The sequence below is a fragment of the Cryptomeria japonica genome, chromosome 2, assembly GCF_030272615.1.
Source record: "Cryptomeria japonica chromosome 2, Sugi_1.0, whole genome shotgun sequence".
NCBI classification, from domain to species: Eukaryota; Viridiplantae; Streptophyta; class Pinopsida; order Cupressales; family Cupressaceae; genus Cryptomeria; species Cryptomeria japonica.
Window position 1 is genome coordinate 624,831,205 of NC_081406.1, and position 19,644 is coordinate 624,850,848.

The window sequence follows — 19,644 nt, forward strand, 5'->3', positions numbered from 1 at the left end:
AAAGATGTATTTTGAAAGAAAAAAGAACTTTTGTTGTATACCAACTTATAATTTCCTTCTAATTGTATTATAATGACCATCTCAAAGAGTGACTTAGAGATCAAATCAATCGAGTCTGGGTTTTATTCTAGATACGAGCGAGTAAGAAAAGAAAGATGCTTCCGCAATCCAATGTCACATATTGGTTGGAAGGATATAACTCTCTTAGGTTCGGTAGAACGTAGCGAGGGTTCCCGACATTATGATTTCTCTATCCTAGTTAAGCCCCCGCTTCTGAATGAGACTATGATGGTCTGGTCCCAGATTCTGAATTGGGATACGAAACTAGGGACTCTTACCTGGGCAACGAAGTCAATTGTCGAGGGGTAAATATTTTTTGTAATGGTGTGAAAGGTATACACTCTTTAACAATGAGATGGAAGATACAAATCCATAGTTGATACTCTATATTAGAAAAAAAGAATATACACATATTGTATAGAATATGATGAACCGGGAACTCGCTTTACACCTGCTATCTTGTTTGCTTGATAGTTTTGTAAAACTTTTTCAACAAATCAATTTTGCGAGTTTCCTGCAAGCATTGTAATTCATGAGACTGCATTTTTGGAGGCGTTGGAAGAGACATGTCTTTTCAAAAGAGGATACGTATCATGTTGATACAAGTTAGCATCGCCCCTTAAAAGAGATTAGTCTATATAATTTTTAAGAGGTTAAGTTTAAGAGTTTCATTTTATTGAAGAAGAGGTTTGACCCTCTTTGGTACTTATACTTTTTTTGTGACAGTTTCCAAACATTTGAACAACAAATAAAGCAGCGATTCTTATTTTGGCTAGGGCAAATTTATCTCTAGACACCAGCGATTCAACTTTTGATCAAATTTTGATCATCTTAAGGTGGCTATTCCGAGTTTGGCAATTTGTATCTGATTAGTTTTGATCAGCGATCTCAATCTTAGACACTTAAAAATTCATCAGAGACATGAACAACTTGAACCATAGCATTTGAATCACCAGTGAAGATACTGTGATGCAAGGATTCGATCTAAATCTGTTGTTGACATCAGCGAATTATACTCAGTGGTTATTGGGGACATCAAATTCCATCACCTACCTCAGCGATATTCTCCTTTCTATCAACGATTTCACAAGCCATGAAAGGTTACATGTATACATCTAAATTGTATGCATTTCATAATTTGAAAGAAAATGTATCAGACTGTGTGTGAAATATAGAAGATTCCAAATGCAAAATGTCAAAGTCACTATACCATTGCAAAAAAGCCAAGGAGGAAAGGACCAGTCAACTTAGTGGTGATTTTTTTATGCTTTTATCATCATGAAGAGGAAAAATGTTAAGAGATGCGACTTATTATGAAAGGGTACAACTAGTCCAAATCATATGACTTATTGAGGAAGACTACTTTTATTTTATGAGGCAAATTTGCATCCTTTTCTTATGAATGAAATTTGGTCTATTAAAAAGAGCACATTTTTTAAAGTAGAAAAGTTTCAAATCATTTGGTTATATACTATGGCTCTTAAAGAAATATGTGTAAAGGAAATGTAATAAATGATGCTAATCATAATTAAGGTTTTTATTTTTTATAGCTCACAAGGACTACTAGTTATAATTTACAATGAAAATGTTAAAAAAATATTAGTTGTTGACATCCTTCTTTTTGATCAATAATTTTTTTATATAAAATCTTATTCTACTTTTTATTCTTAAAATATATAGTAGAATTGATAAAAGTATTTTTAGAGGAAAAATGTTTTTCTTTTCTTAGGGAAGGAAGATAAATACTTTGTAACTAATAACCAAGGAGCATGAATGTCATTCTAAGACTTATTTACTTTAAAAAAAAATCATTCTTTTGACATTAATAAGGGATAATAGTCTACTAAAAGAAGAAGAATTTTCTATAGGGTAGGCACTGAAAGATTTTGATAATATATAGTTCTTTCACAATAGAATAATTTTTGAGTTAAGCAAATTATGAAATGTGATACTTAAATATCATAATCATCTAATAATCAAATAGTTGCCAATCACAATTGCATGCATTATAAATATTTAAAAAAAATGAAATATTGTTGAAAATATCACCTATGAAAAGGAATAGTTAGAATTTTCTTACTTGGCCTTGATAAATTAATTTTAAAATAATAGAGAATAACCCTATCTTCTAGTATAATCTGTACAAACAATTAGTATAGCCTAACCTGCTCTGATACCATGTTAGAAATTAGGATCTTAGGATACTAATCATTATAAACAAGATTATAAAATAAATGAAATATGAAACATACATGCAAAATGTACACATTACACAAGATATACATGGGGAAAACCCTTTCGGGTAAAAAACCCCATAAAGCATCATTTAATTAAAACACTTACAAATATAGTCTATCATAAAATAGACATGAACCTAGGGACACTCCTCCAATACTTCCACATGGCCAATAATACCTCATATGCATAGTGATACAACTCACCATAAAGCTCCAAATCCCCCCCTCTCAAATGAGAGAGAACCTCCTTAAATATAGGAGGAAGGGTGACTTCACTAGTCACACCTTTTCAATAACCCCCACTTATAAATAATTAATAATCTAATAGTTATTAGATTATAATTATTTCAAATGGGATATGCTTATAAAGCATATAATATATAAGGTTTTATAAAACCTTATATTAGAACATTATATATAAATGTTATAAGGATGTGATCCCTAATAACATTATGTTCTAACATTTACCTACCATGGGCTTTTTTTCTCTACTTTTTCTTATGTTCCTCTATTCAGTTACTCTTTCAGCTCTTCTGATTCTTTTAGCATTATACTTTTCTGTTCAACTGATAAATTTTATGAGTGCTTTTGAGCTACTTTGGTAGCTTATGCATATAAATATAATGTTCTTCTTTGTGTTAATATTCTGTTTAAAGAAGAAAGACATAACTTGGTTTGTTTGATGTGCAGGAGAATCGATATGCTATTGTGGATCCCACCTACTCTCAAACTGTATACAATTTTTATATGAAATAATTGTCTATTGGTTTAATAATTTTGTAAATATTTGAAATTAGGCGCTTTGACAACTAATTTGGAATATGTGGTCCAGTATATATTTGTTTTACAAGTTTGACAAGTAATTATTACAGGACCAAACTGACTTGGCCTAGTATCTTTTTATGCCAGCCGGTTGGTTTCATCCGAGAGCAAAGCAATGTTTTAATGAGACAGGTAAGCTTTTTTATCAGTTACTTCCCTTTTGTAGACACAAAATTCATCATTTGTAGATCAGCAAAAGATTGTAAAGATCAAGCACATGAGTTTGCCTCTTTATAGAAGTAAATGATATTGTTGAGAGTAAAAGTCCATGAGGTTCTAATAAATTTTTTAATCTCAGTGGTTGCAATTTGTCTAGATCTGATTTTGTTTTCCTAAATCTACTCAGCCCCAAAAAAATTGTTGGCCAGATGTCAATTCCCTTTTAGTGTTAACTAACCATTTGGAAAAGAAAAATGACATGAATTTCAAAATCAAATTTAAGTATCGACTTTTCTGCTTGTTGGGTCCTCCATTCTTAAGCTCAAACATTTTCCCACTGCTAGATTATTACCAAAAATAAAACATAGTTACCAAAAATAAAACATAGTGTATTTTGTTACCATTTTATTTTTTCGTTTCGATAGAACACTCAATGGAACAGTGAGCAAGGTAAAACTTCTCTTCAAATTTGTAAGGGAAAATCCCTTGTAACAGAAAACTAAACTAAAATCCAGAACCGTAGAATTCTCAGCTGTGAAGAGATACAATTTTTCATGGTATGTACAAAATATTCTCTAGTTTTTTGGCATGCAATGCATACAAACTAAAGTTACCCCATATTTTGATTCCCATTTACGAGAACAAGGCTGTGACAGCCATTCCATATATAGATTAAAGAATTTTGTATTTTATGTCCATGATTAACAACATAACGTATGATAGCTGAAACATGCAGACCTTCTTCCTAAAAGTAGAATCCAGAAATTGAGCATATGCAATAATTGAATTGGAGATGTAAGAAAGGTTTTCTTAAATTAAACAATTGAGAATTGCATGCACGGCTATAACAGTCACATTAGGGATGACTACAATACAAAGCCTGCAATGATTAACAAGCTATATTCAATTCCCAAAATATTCCACACAAGAATAGTGATTTCAATTGCAATTTGGCATAAAAAATTACTGATAGACAATCTGAGTGCATTAGGCACTTATATATGAAATTTTACAAGGACTTGCATATTCATGTGATGACTTAGTTTGCATATTTTTGATTACAATGAAAATTAATTAAAATAAATACAAAAATAATTTAACTGAAGTTCATGCTGAAGGTGAATTACTTGCAAGCTAAGAAAGCCCTAAATACCAAAACCTCTGAGAGATTGGTTAAAACACATGGAATGTATAAGTATATTCCATGTACAAAAAATAACACATGGAATGTATAAGTATATTCCATGTACAAAAAATAGGCTTGGAAATGAATATTCTAGAAGCCTATCTATGAATAGAAACTTTCCAAAAATATCACTGGCTAAAAATGGCTAGTTTGAAATGTCAACAACCCCTTCTGATGCTTCAGCCTTCTGGTTATAGGACTTCTGAAAATTTTAAATTAACTTCTTCATTTCTGTCTCATTTAGCAAAACGATCAAATTCATCCTGATAACTTGAATACTGTATATATATTCACTTACAGTAGTTGATTTCCCTATAGGAAATTGCTCTCTTTTGTTAGAGTTAATATTGTCTTGTACCTAGTAATTTCTTAGTGGGGACATAGTCACATGACATGTTAACTGAGGTCCTAGGTGTCATGTTGGGATTAAGGTGTCTTAACCTTAGAGTTCAAACATGCTAATTTAATTAATTGTTTTATTTTTCACCCACTTTGGAAGTCCTAAAGTTATGGGAACTAGTGTCATGGGTTGCTATGTTGAGACTATGACAATTTCTATTATGACTATGATGGTTTCTAGTTCGGTGGAAGAGTCCTGGAGAATTATATTTTGGCAGTTTACATTTATGGTTTGAGCTCACTTTTGACAAGTGGTGTGAGGTAAGGGAGGCACCTATTGAGTCATGGTAACTTCTATGTTGTACTTACATTACATTTGGCAAGATGACCGTTATGGAAGAGATAGGTGTTATTGCTTTGGAAGTTGCTATGTGCAACGTGTCATTGGATTAACAAGGTGTTGCTTATGACACAACTTTCCTCTTGGGCTTTGAAGATGGTTTTGGAAACCATGGGCACATACCGTTTTGTGATGAGCTCTATTTATATGTTGATGCCTTAGTGGTTTTGAGAGAGAGGTTGATTATTTCTAAGGCGTTGTTATGGTGCTAGAATTGTTCTTGAATACTCTATTGTAGCTACTCCTAGAGAGCATTGGCTCTGTGCATTGTATTGTAACTGTTGTTGTTGCTGATAATACAATTGAGTCTGGCTTTTGGAGTGTGAGTTTTTCTCGAAAGGGTTTTCCCATGTATATCTAGTGTTGTGGTTTTATTTTTTAAATCGGATTTTATATGTGTTTATCTAATTTGCAATAGTTTAAAATTTTGTGAGAAATTTCTGCATCACCTTTCCTGTCAGATTTAGCATTTGGAAGTGTTATTTTGGACTTTGGCTCCCTTTCATGTTGTTCTAGAAGTCTTAGTTGTCTAGATAAGATCTTATCCATATGTTATCTTTATGAAATGTTTAATTTAAGTTACCTAGGCATTTAATATTTGTGTCATGTTCGTTGTTCATACCAAAGAAGCAAACATCGGGAAAAAATCGTGATCAGTCGTGATTAATCGGTGGCCAGGAAGGTTCACAATTTTTTCACCCCAAAAATCGCAAAAAAATGGTGAACAGTTTTTTCACGTTTTTCAACGTTTTTTTTTCTCCAATGTCGCAAAAAAATCACAAGAATAATACAGAAAAAATTGCAAATAAGGAAACCCGCCGCAAAACCCTAAAATGAGATAAAAGGGTGCGAGAATGTGTAAAACAATTTTGGTGACATGGGGTTGCAGGTCATTATTTTTATCCGTTTTATAAGTGTTTGCAGAATTTGTCACATTGGTCGCTCAATCCGTCACGTTAGTCGCTCAAAATCTACTCAGGGAAGTAGGGAAGGTGTATAGTGAAGCAGCAAAAAAACAATTTCAATTTATTTGCAATGAAAATTATAGTTTCCGTGAAGAAGTCTTGTTTAGATTTTAATTAAATCAGTGAAAATTATAGTTTAGATTTATAAATGATATTAAATTTCATCGGTGAAAATTATAGTTTCCCTTTACTATCTACACTTGACTTTTTCAATGATATTAATTAATTTTTCTGTTAATATTTTATAATTTTATTATGTAATATACTTACCATGATTTAAATATTAAAATGAATATAAATTTTAACATTTTAAAATAGTTAAATAAAATTACTCAAATTAAAAATTAAAATAAAAAATATAATATCGTTAACTATTAATAATAAATATTAGTTAAATATTTTTATATTTAAATCTGAATATAAAATTAAAATAAAATATATCAAATATGATTAAAAAATATTCATATATAATTTAATAATATTGAACTATATAAAAAAATAATATTCTGCTATGTAATATGCGAAAATGCGACATAGGGTTTATTCGCACAATGGGTTTAATACTGGATCGATACGGAGATTTGTAAGTAATAATAAATTTTCGTAGAGGACCCCTAACAGAGAGAATGGTAGCGTCAAGGGCAAAGTGTACTACTGTGGCTTCCCCTCGATAAGCTACAGAATTTGACAGAATATCAGTAGACATTCAAGGCAAGATGGAAAGGTTATTCAGGCAAACTGAATTAAGAATTCAGAAATGCCCTACAAATATTCTAAGGCAATCACAGACAATATCGAACATCGACCTCAATGGGTCTTTGAAAACAGAAAATAGGTGGCTGTCATAACCCCACATTTTTTGTAATTATAAAGATAACGTTTATACCTTCCATTATTTAATCGGAAATGACTCCTTGTTTATATTAATGTAATAATCATGTTTAATTATTAACTCCTGATTTAACTTTACCATAAATGATGTTAACTAAATATATAATTAGTGATGTATACTAAATAAAACATAAACTATATACAATGTAATGCATTGTTAATTAAATATATAATAATTATTATTAGTATTGATGCATGTAATAAATCTAAAAATATAAATATACTATATAAAAAAAAGAGAGAAGAAGAACTTAATACATTATAAACACTATTAAGAAAATGAGATTTTACAAACTTACGAGACCCCTTATTAATTTATAAGAACCGATACACAATATAACAAGCGCTTTAAACTTAGGGGTTTCGGCAAACACATTATATGTGATGCGTGCGTCTAAGCTTGAAGGCGCCGAAAGAGAGCTTTGGTGGAAGCGGTGACTCCAACAGTCACCTCGTTCGCTCCTCCAACAGACACGACCCCTGGCCGAGTCTGCTTCCCCCCCCCTCCGCTGGTATTAAAGCCAAACTCGTGGGCATTAGGAGAGGGGGAAAAAGGGACATGCGGGAAATAAGATAAGGAAGCGCACGGGAAAAGGCAAAAAGGAAGGTCGCGGCAGGAAACGCAAGTAAGATGTTTTAACCACACTTATTCAAATCTGCAATAATATTTTAATGAATGAATGGGGATTCATACTTATAAATAGGTAATACTTAATGCATAGGTGCATAAATTTACGTAGCTGTAAATTCAATATAACTACATATACTTAGATAAAAATACATTTTTTACATAAATGGAAATTATATAATGAAAGCAAATATAATCTATTATCATATATATATATATATATGGGTTATGGGTATACCATATGAATATATCTACATGTGCTAAATTAATAAGCAACTTACAAATATAATTTGAGGAATAAGTAGCATTATTCAATTAATGACAAGTAGGAAGGAACTAAGATGTCACCAAGATGATGAATAAAGCAATTGCATATCCAAACCTAGTGAGATAGATGAGGAATTAGGCAACAGGGATAGCAGGAACTAGGCCTCTGTTAGGTAGGCCACCCACTACAGTTGACAAAGGGCTATTGGTAGTTGGGCCAAGGGGGAGTGTACCGCCCTTGGGAGGCGATAAGCGCTACGGGCATCCTATGGTAGCTAGGCCTCTTGATCCCACTAGAGATTAAATATGGGAATTGACTTATTTATAACAAATGATCTCAAGTGAATTTGGCTAATTTCACTATAGATAAATAAGACATACCTTAAATCAATCATTGAAATCCATTGTTTATATGTTTCTTTAGATTATGAAGTTGGGGACATTACAATTGGTATCAGAGCCTGATTCTGCCAGCCTGTTAAGGGTTGTTAATGCAAACTTATCAAAGGAGAACCAGAGGAAGTAGTAACCACATGGGTGAACCATTGGAAAATGAACTTAGAACATTCATGGAAAACAATGATAGAAAAACTCAAGCTCTAATAGAGCAAAATGAAAAAACAAGTCAGGGTTTGCTTCAAGCCTTACAAGATATGAATACCACCATGAATACTCTTAGAAATCATTCCAATGGTAGAGAAGAAAACTCTAATCATTCTGAAAACACTCATAATACATCTTCTAGCTCCAGGATCCAAAAACCAAATTTTCTACCTAGAGAGGGAAATGATGGGGAAGAAACAAATAACTCCTCCATGAATAACACAGAGGAAATGGCCATGGCCTATGCTAGATTAGGACCAGAAGTCAGAGAGGTTGTATCTTTTAGGGAATTTTGTGAAGCAAAGAAAAATGAGACCCCTAGGAGGAAACCATTCAGCAAGGATCTAAAACACAAAGTAAATAAGCTATCAATACCTAACTTTGATGGCTCCGGAAAAATATCAGCCCAAGCATGGATACAAAAACTTAATACATATCTAAATCTCAGCCCCATGACAGAAGACGATGCAGTCCAATTTGCCATTTTACACCTAGAAGGTTTAGCCCATGAGTGGTGGTATCATGGCACCCTCACACAAGGTCATGATGGTATAACAACATATGACGAGTTCACTCAGAAACTCATTAAGAGATTTGAGAGGAAACACCCACAAAAAGATTTCAAAGAATTAACCCTCTTAAGACAAAGGGGAACAGTAGAAGAATACATCACTGAATTTCAAAAAATTTCCGTAAGGGTCTCAGGAGTGGATGAGGACAGGCTCACCTATCTTTTTGTGGAGGGACTCAAAGACTCCATAAAAGGATTGATGAGAGCATTGAAACCCCCTACCCTAGACGATGCCATAGATACAGCTTTGGGCCTAGAAGACACTTCAACTTGGGAGAAACCCTCCAAAACATTCACTAAAAATACACACACTAAAGAATGGCCTAGGAAAGGAAACACCTTTAAAGAAAGGGAAGAGCTTAAGAGAAAGAACGTATGTTACCATTGCCATGAGAAATGGGAATGTGGTCATAGTTGCAAAGAGGGAAATGAAAGAGATATGCTTAGAAAAAAAAAAATCTGTGTTTCAAGTGCAAAGAAAAGTGGCAACCGGGTCACATATGTGGGAGAAAGAGCCAAGCCCACAACTTGGAAGCCTTATCTAGTGATGAAGAAGAAGAATTCAATGAACCCCCAAGCAAAAGGGAAAAACTTACCGAAGATGTGCAAGTATCATTAGCAGCAATTTCCGTAGCCTCAAAACACCATCCCTTTAGAATCAAAAGTGCGATCAAAGGGCAGAGAGTAATTGCACTACTGGATAGCGGGGCTACCCACAACTTTATTGAGAAAAGCTTGGTTAAGAAATTGAAGCTGACAACACAAGAGTTTAAGGGTTTCCAAGTAGCCCTTGCCGATGGATCCACTTCCTCATGTAACAAAAAAATCCTTCAATTAAGCATAACATTAGGGAAATACCCTACCAAAGAAGATTTCTATGTGGTCGAGTTAGGGGATTCAGATGTAATCCTAGGAATTCCTTGGATACATTCCTTTGGAAGATTCTATCTCGATCACCCCAAATTGGAACTATGTTTCACTCAAAACGGACAGGAAGTGTTAATCAAAGGATTGCATGATGGCACAACCAGAATGGTAACCTCCAAAAGAATGGAAAGGATTTTTAGACGTAATCAAGGAGAGTGGGCTGCCCAATGCATGATACTAGACCAAAATTCAAACCAAGGGAAATCCATTCATGTTGATATTAAACCCATTATTAAAAAACATAAAAGGGTGTTCGAAGACATCCCAAAAGGACTGCCACCCAAGAGGGGGTTTGAACACACTATTGAACTTGAAGAAGGTGCTAAACCAGTGATCTCCACCCCTTATCGCCACCCAAGGGGCTATAAGGAAGAAATTGAGAAAGCTATCAAAGAACTTCTAGAAATGGGGCACATTCAACCTAGCTCCAGTCCTTTCGCCTCCTCCATTGTACTGGTAAAAAAGAAAGATGGGACCATGCGTATGTGCATTGATTATAGAGCACTCAATAAGAAGACTATAAAAAACCGATACCCCATCCCTAGGGTGGACGAACTTATAGATGAATTACATGGAGCAGTATACTTTTCAAAAATAGATTTGAGATCGGGATACCATCAAATAAGATTGAGGAAGGAAGATGTTCCCAAAACAGCTTTCCGATGCCACTATGGCCACTTTGAGTTTTTGGTTCTTCCATTCGGCCTTACAAATGCCCCTGCCACCTTCCAGTCATGCATGAACCACATCTTCAGGGGACAGTTAAGGAAGTTTCTGTTAGTATTTTTTGATGATATATTGATTTACAGCAAAACTTGGGAAGCACACTTGAGACATATAGATGAAATATTGGGCCTACTTGAACAACATTCTCTTTTTGCCAAAATGTCAAAATGTGAGTTTGGGATGGAAGAAATTTTGTATCTTGGTCATAAGATCAGTACCCATGGAGTTAAGGTAGATGAAGAAAAAATTGAAGCCATCAAAAATTGGCCAAAGCCCCGAACCCTCACTCATCTCAGAGGTTTCCTAGGTTTATGCAGTTACTATAGAAGATTTGTTAAAGGTTTTTCAAAGCTAACTTCCCCCTTAACCAATTTAACTAAGAAGGGAGCATTCTTATGGTCAGATGAAGCCCAATCCGCATTTGAAAAACCTAAAGAGGTAATGAGCTCTTGCCCCGTTTTAGCAATTCCGGACTTTTCAGCACCGTTTGAGCTTTATTGTGATGCCTCAGGAGAAGGCATCGGAGCTGTCTTAATGCAAAAGAAACATCCCATAGCCTTTGAAAGCAGGAAACTTAGAGACACAGAAAGAACCTATTCAGTTTATGATAAAGAAATGCTAGCTATTATGCATGCATTAGAAAAGTTCAGACAATACTTGATCTGTGGGAAGTTTATAGTTAAAACTGATCATAACAGCTTGAAGTTCTTTCTCAATCAAAAGGATTTGAATGATAGACAACAGAAATGGGTGAGTAAACTTCAGGCATATAATTTCGACATAGAATATATGAAAGGGAAATATAATGTTGTGGCAGATGCCCTCTCAAGGAAACCCTCCTTGGGATCTTTATCAGTCCTATCTATAGATTGGAAGGCAGCTCTAAGTACCGAATATGCCAAAGACAAATTCTCTAGCAACATTCTAGATGGGAAAGAAACAGATGAAAATTACCGGGTAATTGATGACCTCATCCTCTACAAAAACAGAATCTATGTTCCATCAGGGTCAAATATGAAAGAAGACATTATAAAGACTTATCATGACCTTCCTTTAGCAGGTCATCAAGGGTATTATAAAACCTACAAGCAGATCAGAGAAAGGTTTTCATGGAAGGGGTTGAAGGAAGATGTACTGAGGCACACCCAAGAGATGGAGATAGAAAGTTTTAATGCTTCTCCGAAGCAGTTGGAGGAAAATGCAAGATTAGCAAAGTTGGGTTTAGATTTCAATTGCCCTAATAAAGAGACTCTAGATTGTGGAAAATCTTCTAGGAAGAGAGGGAGGAAACCCCTAAATGAACTTAGGGAAATTGCAGGGGCAGCAGAAGACCAATCCATAATCACGACTCTATTACAAGTTGGGAAGGGGAAGAACCTTCTCAAGGGGCAATGAAGGTTACATCTTGGAATGTTAGGGGCTTGAATGCCCCAAACAAACAACGTTTGTTTAAGCGCTGTCTTACAACTTTTAGTTCAGAAATAGTTATGATACAAGAGACTAAGCTTAGGGAAGAAGTTTGGAACCAGTATTGCAAAAAATTGGGTGTATGGAAAGTGGTCTTTACTAAAGTTGCTGGAGCAGCAGGAGGTCTAGCCATCCTATGGGACCCTGAGAAGGTATGTTTCAAGGAGGTGATTTAGAAATCTCAATGGCAGGGGGGTTGGGTGAGAAGCATAAAAAACTCCCTTTGCTTCTTCCTCATTAATATATATGGGCTTATTAGTCCTATAGGTAAAAGGGAAGTATGGGCTGAAGTAGAAACTTTTATGACACGAAATGTAGATAAAAATTTCATTTTAGGAGGTGATTTTAATGGTATTCTGGACCTTGTAAGAATGGGGGCATCCAAGTAGAATTAACAACACAAAAAGAGTTTAAACATTGGGTTAGGAACAATAATTTGCTAAATATTAGAACGGATAATGGAACTTTTACATGGAATAATAGGAGACAAGGTAGTAACTTTATAGCATAAAATCTTGATAGATACTTCTTCAAAGGGGACCTAACTGAGTTTAGCAACTCACTAAGTTCCTCAATCCTAACCATAGCAGGAACAAATCACTTTCCAATTTCTCTGTTAGTAGAAGAAGATAAGAGACTCAGGAACTGCCCTTTTAAATTTGAAAGAATGTGGTTTTAGGACCAAAATTTCATAGTTTTGGTTGAAAATTGGTGGAAGGAGGAACGTGTATCTGGTTCGAAAATGTTTTGCTTTATAACCAAATTGAAAAAATTAAAACAAAAGATACTCTAGCGGAATAAAGAGCATTTTAAAAACATCTTTTAAGAAAAGGAGTTGATAGAAGCAGAAATAGATAAGAAGAATGAAAGTGTAATAAGAGATTGAATGGATTATGAGAAATTTGTAAAAGAAAAAGAATTACTCGATAAGTATGAAGATATATTATCTAAAGAGAGATATATTGGAAACAAAAATCTAGAGAGAATTGGTTAAGTGATGGAGACAAAAACACAAGATTTTTTCATAATAGCACTAAGCAGAGAAGAATTGTTAACAAAATTCATCGAATAAAAGGAGCTAGGGGTAATTTAATAGAAGACCCTAAAGAGGTAGCTCAGGAATTAGTCTCTTTCTTCAATAACACACTAAATAATTTGGACAACATAGATCTATATTCACAACAACATATGTTAGCAAATATCCCTAAAGTCATCACAGAAGAAGAAAGCAAGATGCTCACCAGTAAATTCTCTATAGAGGAAATAAGAGTGGCTGTAAACCAACTACACCTTGAGAAGGCACCTAGCCTTGATGGTTTCCCAACAAGTTTCTTCCAAAAATCTTGGTCCTTTGTAGGATTAGAAATGTGGGAGGTTGTAGAAATTATGAGAAATTCAGGCAGAATTTCAAGGGAGATAAACAACACTTTCATAACACTCATCCCTAAAAAAGAGAAAGCAGAGGAGATGGATGATTATAGACCAATCTCTCTCAGTAATGCTATTTACAAAGTTCTATTGAAAGCATTAGCAAATAGAATCAAAAGAGTGCAGCCCTCTATTATATTGGAGGAACAAGCAGGTTTTGTCCCTGGCAGATCTATCTTAGATGGAGTGATTATTGCATAGGAAGTAATTCACTTTGTCCAAAGGAGAATCTAGAACCCAGTATGCTGGTTAAATTAGACATCAAAAAAGCCTACGCTAAAGTGGATTGGAGATTTCTATGTAAATGCATGGAAGCCTTTGGCTTTGCTAGACAATATACAAATTCAATTTTCAACTGTATATCTAGTCCAAAATTTTCTATACTGATCAACGGGTCTCTAGAGGGGTACTTTGACACCTCGAGGGTGTTAATGCATGGTAGCTTCGGTAAGATAAATGATTGAATGAGAGATAAATGAAGTCTCTTATTCAATCATTTATCCTATCGATAAACTATCAAGAAAACTTCAAGCTATTTCATTTGATAATCATTCCTCATTTATATATCAAATCTACTTAGTCGATCAATATCGATAATCATATTATAGCATGGCATATCGGTTTGCATTATAACTGTGATCACCGATAATTTGCATTATAACTGTGATCATCGATGATTATCGGGTTAACCATGTATCCCGATTTATATCGGATATGTTCTCAGCAACAAACAAATAATGATTATCGAGTTGTTATCGGGTGGCAAAGTATGCACCGCTTGATATATATAACCATTAGTTAGTGATCGATATCGGTTAACTTAGACACTGATTGACATCGGTTAATATGCCACGCAAGCACCGATTGGCATACCACGTGAATACCGATTGGCATGAACACTAAGTTACGTAGACCCTGATTAGTATCGGGTTGGTGATTAATATAAACACCGATTGATAGTATATATCAAAGGGTGCGATCAAGTAGTGTCTTGATCGGTCATGTCCATAAGACATGACCGGTCAAGGCACTACTTGATCCTCCCCTCTTGCATATATATATGAATTGATATTTGTGAAGAGGATATTGAAATCGAAAAATACTCCTCTCACCTACCAAACAAAGAAGATAGTCAGATTTATAATAGAGATTGATAATACATAGATATAGAGAATACAAATTAGAATACATCTTGCATATTGAATTGTAAATTGAACATCATTTACATGGTATCAGAGCCAAGTTAAATCGAACCTGAGGCTGTTTAATTTTACGGAAAATTCAAATCAAGCATATATTCAACATCACAATTCTTTCAATGGCTAGCGCTATTAGATTTGAAGAGAGACTCGGAGGAGGTGATGACTTTTCAGCATGGAAGTTCAAAATTCAAATGATTCTAAAAGAAAATAAAGTCGAATCATTTGTAAAGAGTGAAACTGCAGAACCTGAGACTGAACCTGACAAAACAACTTGGAGAGAGGGAAATGAAAAGGCTATTAAAATCATAGTTGATGGGGTAAGAAACAATATTATGCCTATATAAAGAAACATGAAACAACCTTCAATATGTTCAAAGCACTTGAAGATGCTTTTGAGATATCTAATGCCAGTAGAACCTTGGCTTTAAAAAGAGAAATAAATCACATAGCCATGATAAAAGGAGAATTAGTCAATGCCTACTTGATGCGAATATCTGCCCTAAGGGATGAACTGGCAACCCTTGGATATGAGATCCAAAGCAAATAATTAACCCTGATTGCTCTAGATAGGTTGCCTAGCATATGGGAAACATTCGTCCAAGGCATCAGTGCAAGGGATGAATTCCCAAAATTCGATAGGCTAAAAGCTGACTGTCTCCAAGAGGAATCAAGGCAAAATAAGAAAGGGATCAAGCAGAAGAATATAGATGAAGATCTCCAAGTTCTAAATACGAACTCAAACAAGAAAAGCAAGGAGAAACAATTCAGGAAGAGAAAAAGTCGTCATGACAAGAACACCTTCAAGAAGGAGCTTTCTCAGGTTCAATGTTACAGATGTGACAAATTTGGGCACTATGTTGCCAAATGTCCAGAAAGAGCTAAGCAAGCCACATTTGCCAAAACAGGAAAATCTAAAAGGGAAGAGGACCCTGAGAAGTATGTACTCTATTCAACACTCACAAACCAAGCATCAAACAAAGTGAACTCTTGGGTGATCGACAGTGGCTCATCCAGATACATTACAGGATTCAAAGAAGTGCTAGACTCCATGAAAGAGGAGAATGATGAGGAAGTAACTATCGGAGATGACTCTACACATCCAGTCAAAGGAGTTGGAACCTGCACCATCAAACTAAAGTCAGGTGTATCATTACAACTTAAAGGAGTACTATATGTTCCAGGCATCAAGAGAAATCTAGTCTCAATATCAGCACTGGAGGACAATGGATACAAAGTAACCTTCATGGACAACAGAGTATTGGTTTGGCCAAAGAACTCATCCATCAAGAAAGCTAAAACAATTGGTCAAAGACAAGGCTACTTGTATGAGCTATGCATAGAGCCCAACTTAGCCCTAATTCATGAAACTACAGATGCTAATGAAGTCTAGCATAGAAGACTAGGCCACCTAAATTTTAGAGCTTTATCATCAATGGGAGACCTTGTCACAGGTCTACCTAAGTTAAAGCAATATCATTCAGGTGCATGCACAGGATGTGCGCTAGGTAAAAACACTAAGGGTGCTTTTCAGAATAGTACTAGGAAAACAAGTAAATTTTTAGAGTTAGTTCATTCTGATGTATGTGGACCTATGTCCGTAACTTCTTTGGGGGGATTTTTGTATTATGTAATATTTGTTGATGACTACTCTAGGAAAACTTGGATCTACTTTCTGAAATGTAAAGAATTAGAAGAGATCCTTAATAGGTTTAGAAAATTCAAATCACTAACAGAGAACTACTCAAGAAATAAAATTAAAACCCTAAGAACTGATAATGGGGGGGAATACACATCAGAATTATTTAAAGAGTTTTGTAAAAATTCAGGGATTAAGAGGGAGTTAACAATACCTTATAACCCTCAACAAAATGGGATAGCTGAAAGGAAAAATAGGACAATCGTTGAAGCTGCCAAAGCTATGATTCTTGATCAGAATCTAAATGTCAATCTTTGGGCAGAAGCAACTAGCACTGCTGTATATATTCAAACAGATGTCCCCACTCTCATCTTGAAGATAAGACCCCTGAGTAAGTTTTTACTAAATCAAAACCTGATATTAGCCACCTTAGGATATTTGGATGCCATGTCTATATTCATGTACCTAAGGAGAAAAGATTAAAATTAGAGCCTTCGGAAAAAAGGGGAATCTTTGTAGGATATAGTGAAACCTCCAAGGCTTACAGGGTCTATACACCTGGTCAAAAGAAAATTGAACTAATATTGAACTAAGTAGAGATGTGATCTTTGAAGAAGACTTAGCCTTCAAAAGAGCCCAAAGCTCTCACCCTGAAGTCTATATCCCCACCCCTAGCATAGATAGAGATCCTACTCTTGAGCTTCAGAGGGAGAATCCTGAGGAAACTATAAGTGAAATTCAAAGTGCACCTAGAGAAAACCTTAAGAAAAGACCACTATGGGCCACCAAGACTGTAGCAGAAGCTCAGAAGTTTGTTGCTCCTTCAGGGACCTTCAGGGAAAGCAAAAGGCCTAACAAATTCACTAGCTATGTTGCCCTTATGAATGATCTCTCTATAGCCGAACCAAACAATGTATCAAAGGCTCTTGAACATCAAGTATGGAAGGATGCCATGTCTGAAGAGTATCAGTCTATTATGAAAAATGATGTTTGGGAGATTGTTCCTAGGCCAACTAAGAAATCTTTTGTTTCATCTAAATGAATTTTTAAGATCAAACATGCTGCAGACGACAGTATTGAAAAACACAAGGCTAGATTTGTAGCTAGAGGTTTCTCACAAAGGGAAGGAATAGATTATGAAGAAACTTTTGCACCTGTTGCTAAATATACATCAGTAAGAGCTGTATTAGCCATTGCAGCAGCTAAGGGGTGGAAGGTACACCGGATGGATGTTAAGACAACATTTCTAAATGGTGAGATCTCAGAAGAAGTCTACCTAGAGCAACCTGAAGGGTTTGAAATTCATAATGCAGAGTCTCATGTGTGTAGACTCAAGAAAGCTCTCTATGGGCTTAGCTTAAAGAGGCTCCCAGGGCCTGGTATGAAAGAATTGACACCTATCTCTTAGGACTAGGCTTCTCTAAGAATGATGCAAATCCTAATCTCTACTACAAAAGAAATAAAGGTGATATGCTAATGTTGATTTTATATGTTGATGACTTATTAATCACAGGAAATGATCATCTTATAGATCAATGCAAGAAAGATCTATCCAAAGAATTTGATATGAAGGACTTGGGACTCTGTTGTGCGAATCGCACACCCATCCCCGTCTTGGACAGGGACCCCCCAGTTTGTGCCTTTCTGTCCTGACCCTGAAATTTGGCTAAGTCTGGAATTTCCTGATCCTGAAATTTGGCTAACTCTGAAAAACTGAGGAAACCTCCAAAAACTAGAATTTGCAATATAACTCCTGGAGGGCCGAAACCACTCTCAAACATCCTGAAAGTATATATGGAATATAACTTAAAGTATAAGTAAATGTTATATTCCATATGCTCAATTTCGGACCCAGCAGCCAAAAGTTGAAGAAGTTAAAAGTTGCCAAACGACCCTCAAGGTCCGAAATTCACTTTAAACATCATTTTCGGACCCTAGGGCCGAAATTTCTAAATATGACAAAATCGCAAAAAGTGTTTCAAGGTCCGAAAGTCCGAAAATCACTTAAGTTGTCCAATTTCGGACCCTGGGCCTAAAAGTGAAAAAGTTGATAAAACTGGCAGGAGGTCCGAAAAAGTGAAATGTTGCAAACGTGCCTTCAGGTCCGAATTTCACTTAAAGCACCAATTTCGGACCCTAGGGCCGAAATTCAAAGTTTCTTCTAAATTTCCAAACGCGTTTTTAAGTCCGAAAAGTAAAAAACGCGATTTTGCAAAAGCGCCTCCAGGTCCGAAATCACTTAAGTCCCTCTTTTCGGACCCTTGGAAGAAAATAAAAGAAAACGCAAAGTTTTAAAAACGGACACTTTAGGTCCGAAAGTCCGAAAAACCACTTAAAACCCCATTTTCGGACCCCTGCGTTTAAAGTGAATCGTGAAATGTTTAAAACACGCCCCAGGTCCGAAGTTTAAAACGCAAAAACGCCTCCGCCCCCCGAAATCACTTAAAACCTTATTTTCGGACCTCAGGTCCGAGGTTTTTGAAAAGGGCGAAAAGTTTTTAAAAACGAACGCTTCAGGTCCGAAAACTCGAAATACCCATTTTCGGACCCCTGGGTTTTTTTTTAAAAAAAAACGCGAAATTAAAAAGGACGCACTAGGTCCGAAAACTGACGAAAGCGCTTCAAGCCCCGAAAATCGCTTAAGGTTCTTATTTTCGGACCATGGGGCGAAATCGAAAAAAAGGTATAAAGGTGCGAAATCCTGCAAAGCTCCTCCAGATCCGAAGTTTGCCTTGGACACCCATTTTCGGACCCCAGCCCCGATATTTTAAAACCCATCAAATTTGTAAAACGCCTTCAAACTCCGATTTTGTAAACATGTTTAGGTCTGAAGTTCACTTATATTGCAAAAGGTGGTTTAGCTCCGAAAATGAGAGTTCGCTAAAAACGTGAAAAGCTCTGAAAATACACTTAAGTGTTCATTTTCGGACCCTAGGGGCAAAATGTTTGAAAATCGCAATTTTTGCAAAATATGTTGTAAACTCTGAAGAACACTTTAGATGCTCATTTTCGGACCTTGGGGAGAAAACTAAAAAACGTGAAGAGTTGCAAAGTGGCCCTTAGCTCCGAATTTGCCTTTAAAATTTGCGAAATATATGCAAGCTCCGAAATTTGCAAAATTTCAAAAGGT

General features: G+C 35.4%; 1 protein-coding gene across 3 annotated transcripts in view; it reads left to right on the forward strand.

Moving 5' to 3' along the window:
* LOC131078677 (uncharacterized) overlaps window positions 1–19,644 on the forward strand; it is a 257,382-nt gene that overhangs the window by 118,751 nt on the left and 118,987 nt on the right. For all 3 annotated transcript variants that reach the window (XM_058016430.2, XM_058016428.2, XM_058016429.2), the window contains exons 4-5: window positions 2,988–3,029; window positions 3,207–3,251. In XM_058016430.2, the coding sequence (XP_057872413.2) occupies window positions 2,988–3,029; window positions 3,207–3,251 (87 nt within the window). The remainder of the gene's footprint in view (window positions 1–2,987; window positions 3,030–3,206; window positions 3,252–19,644) is intronic.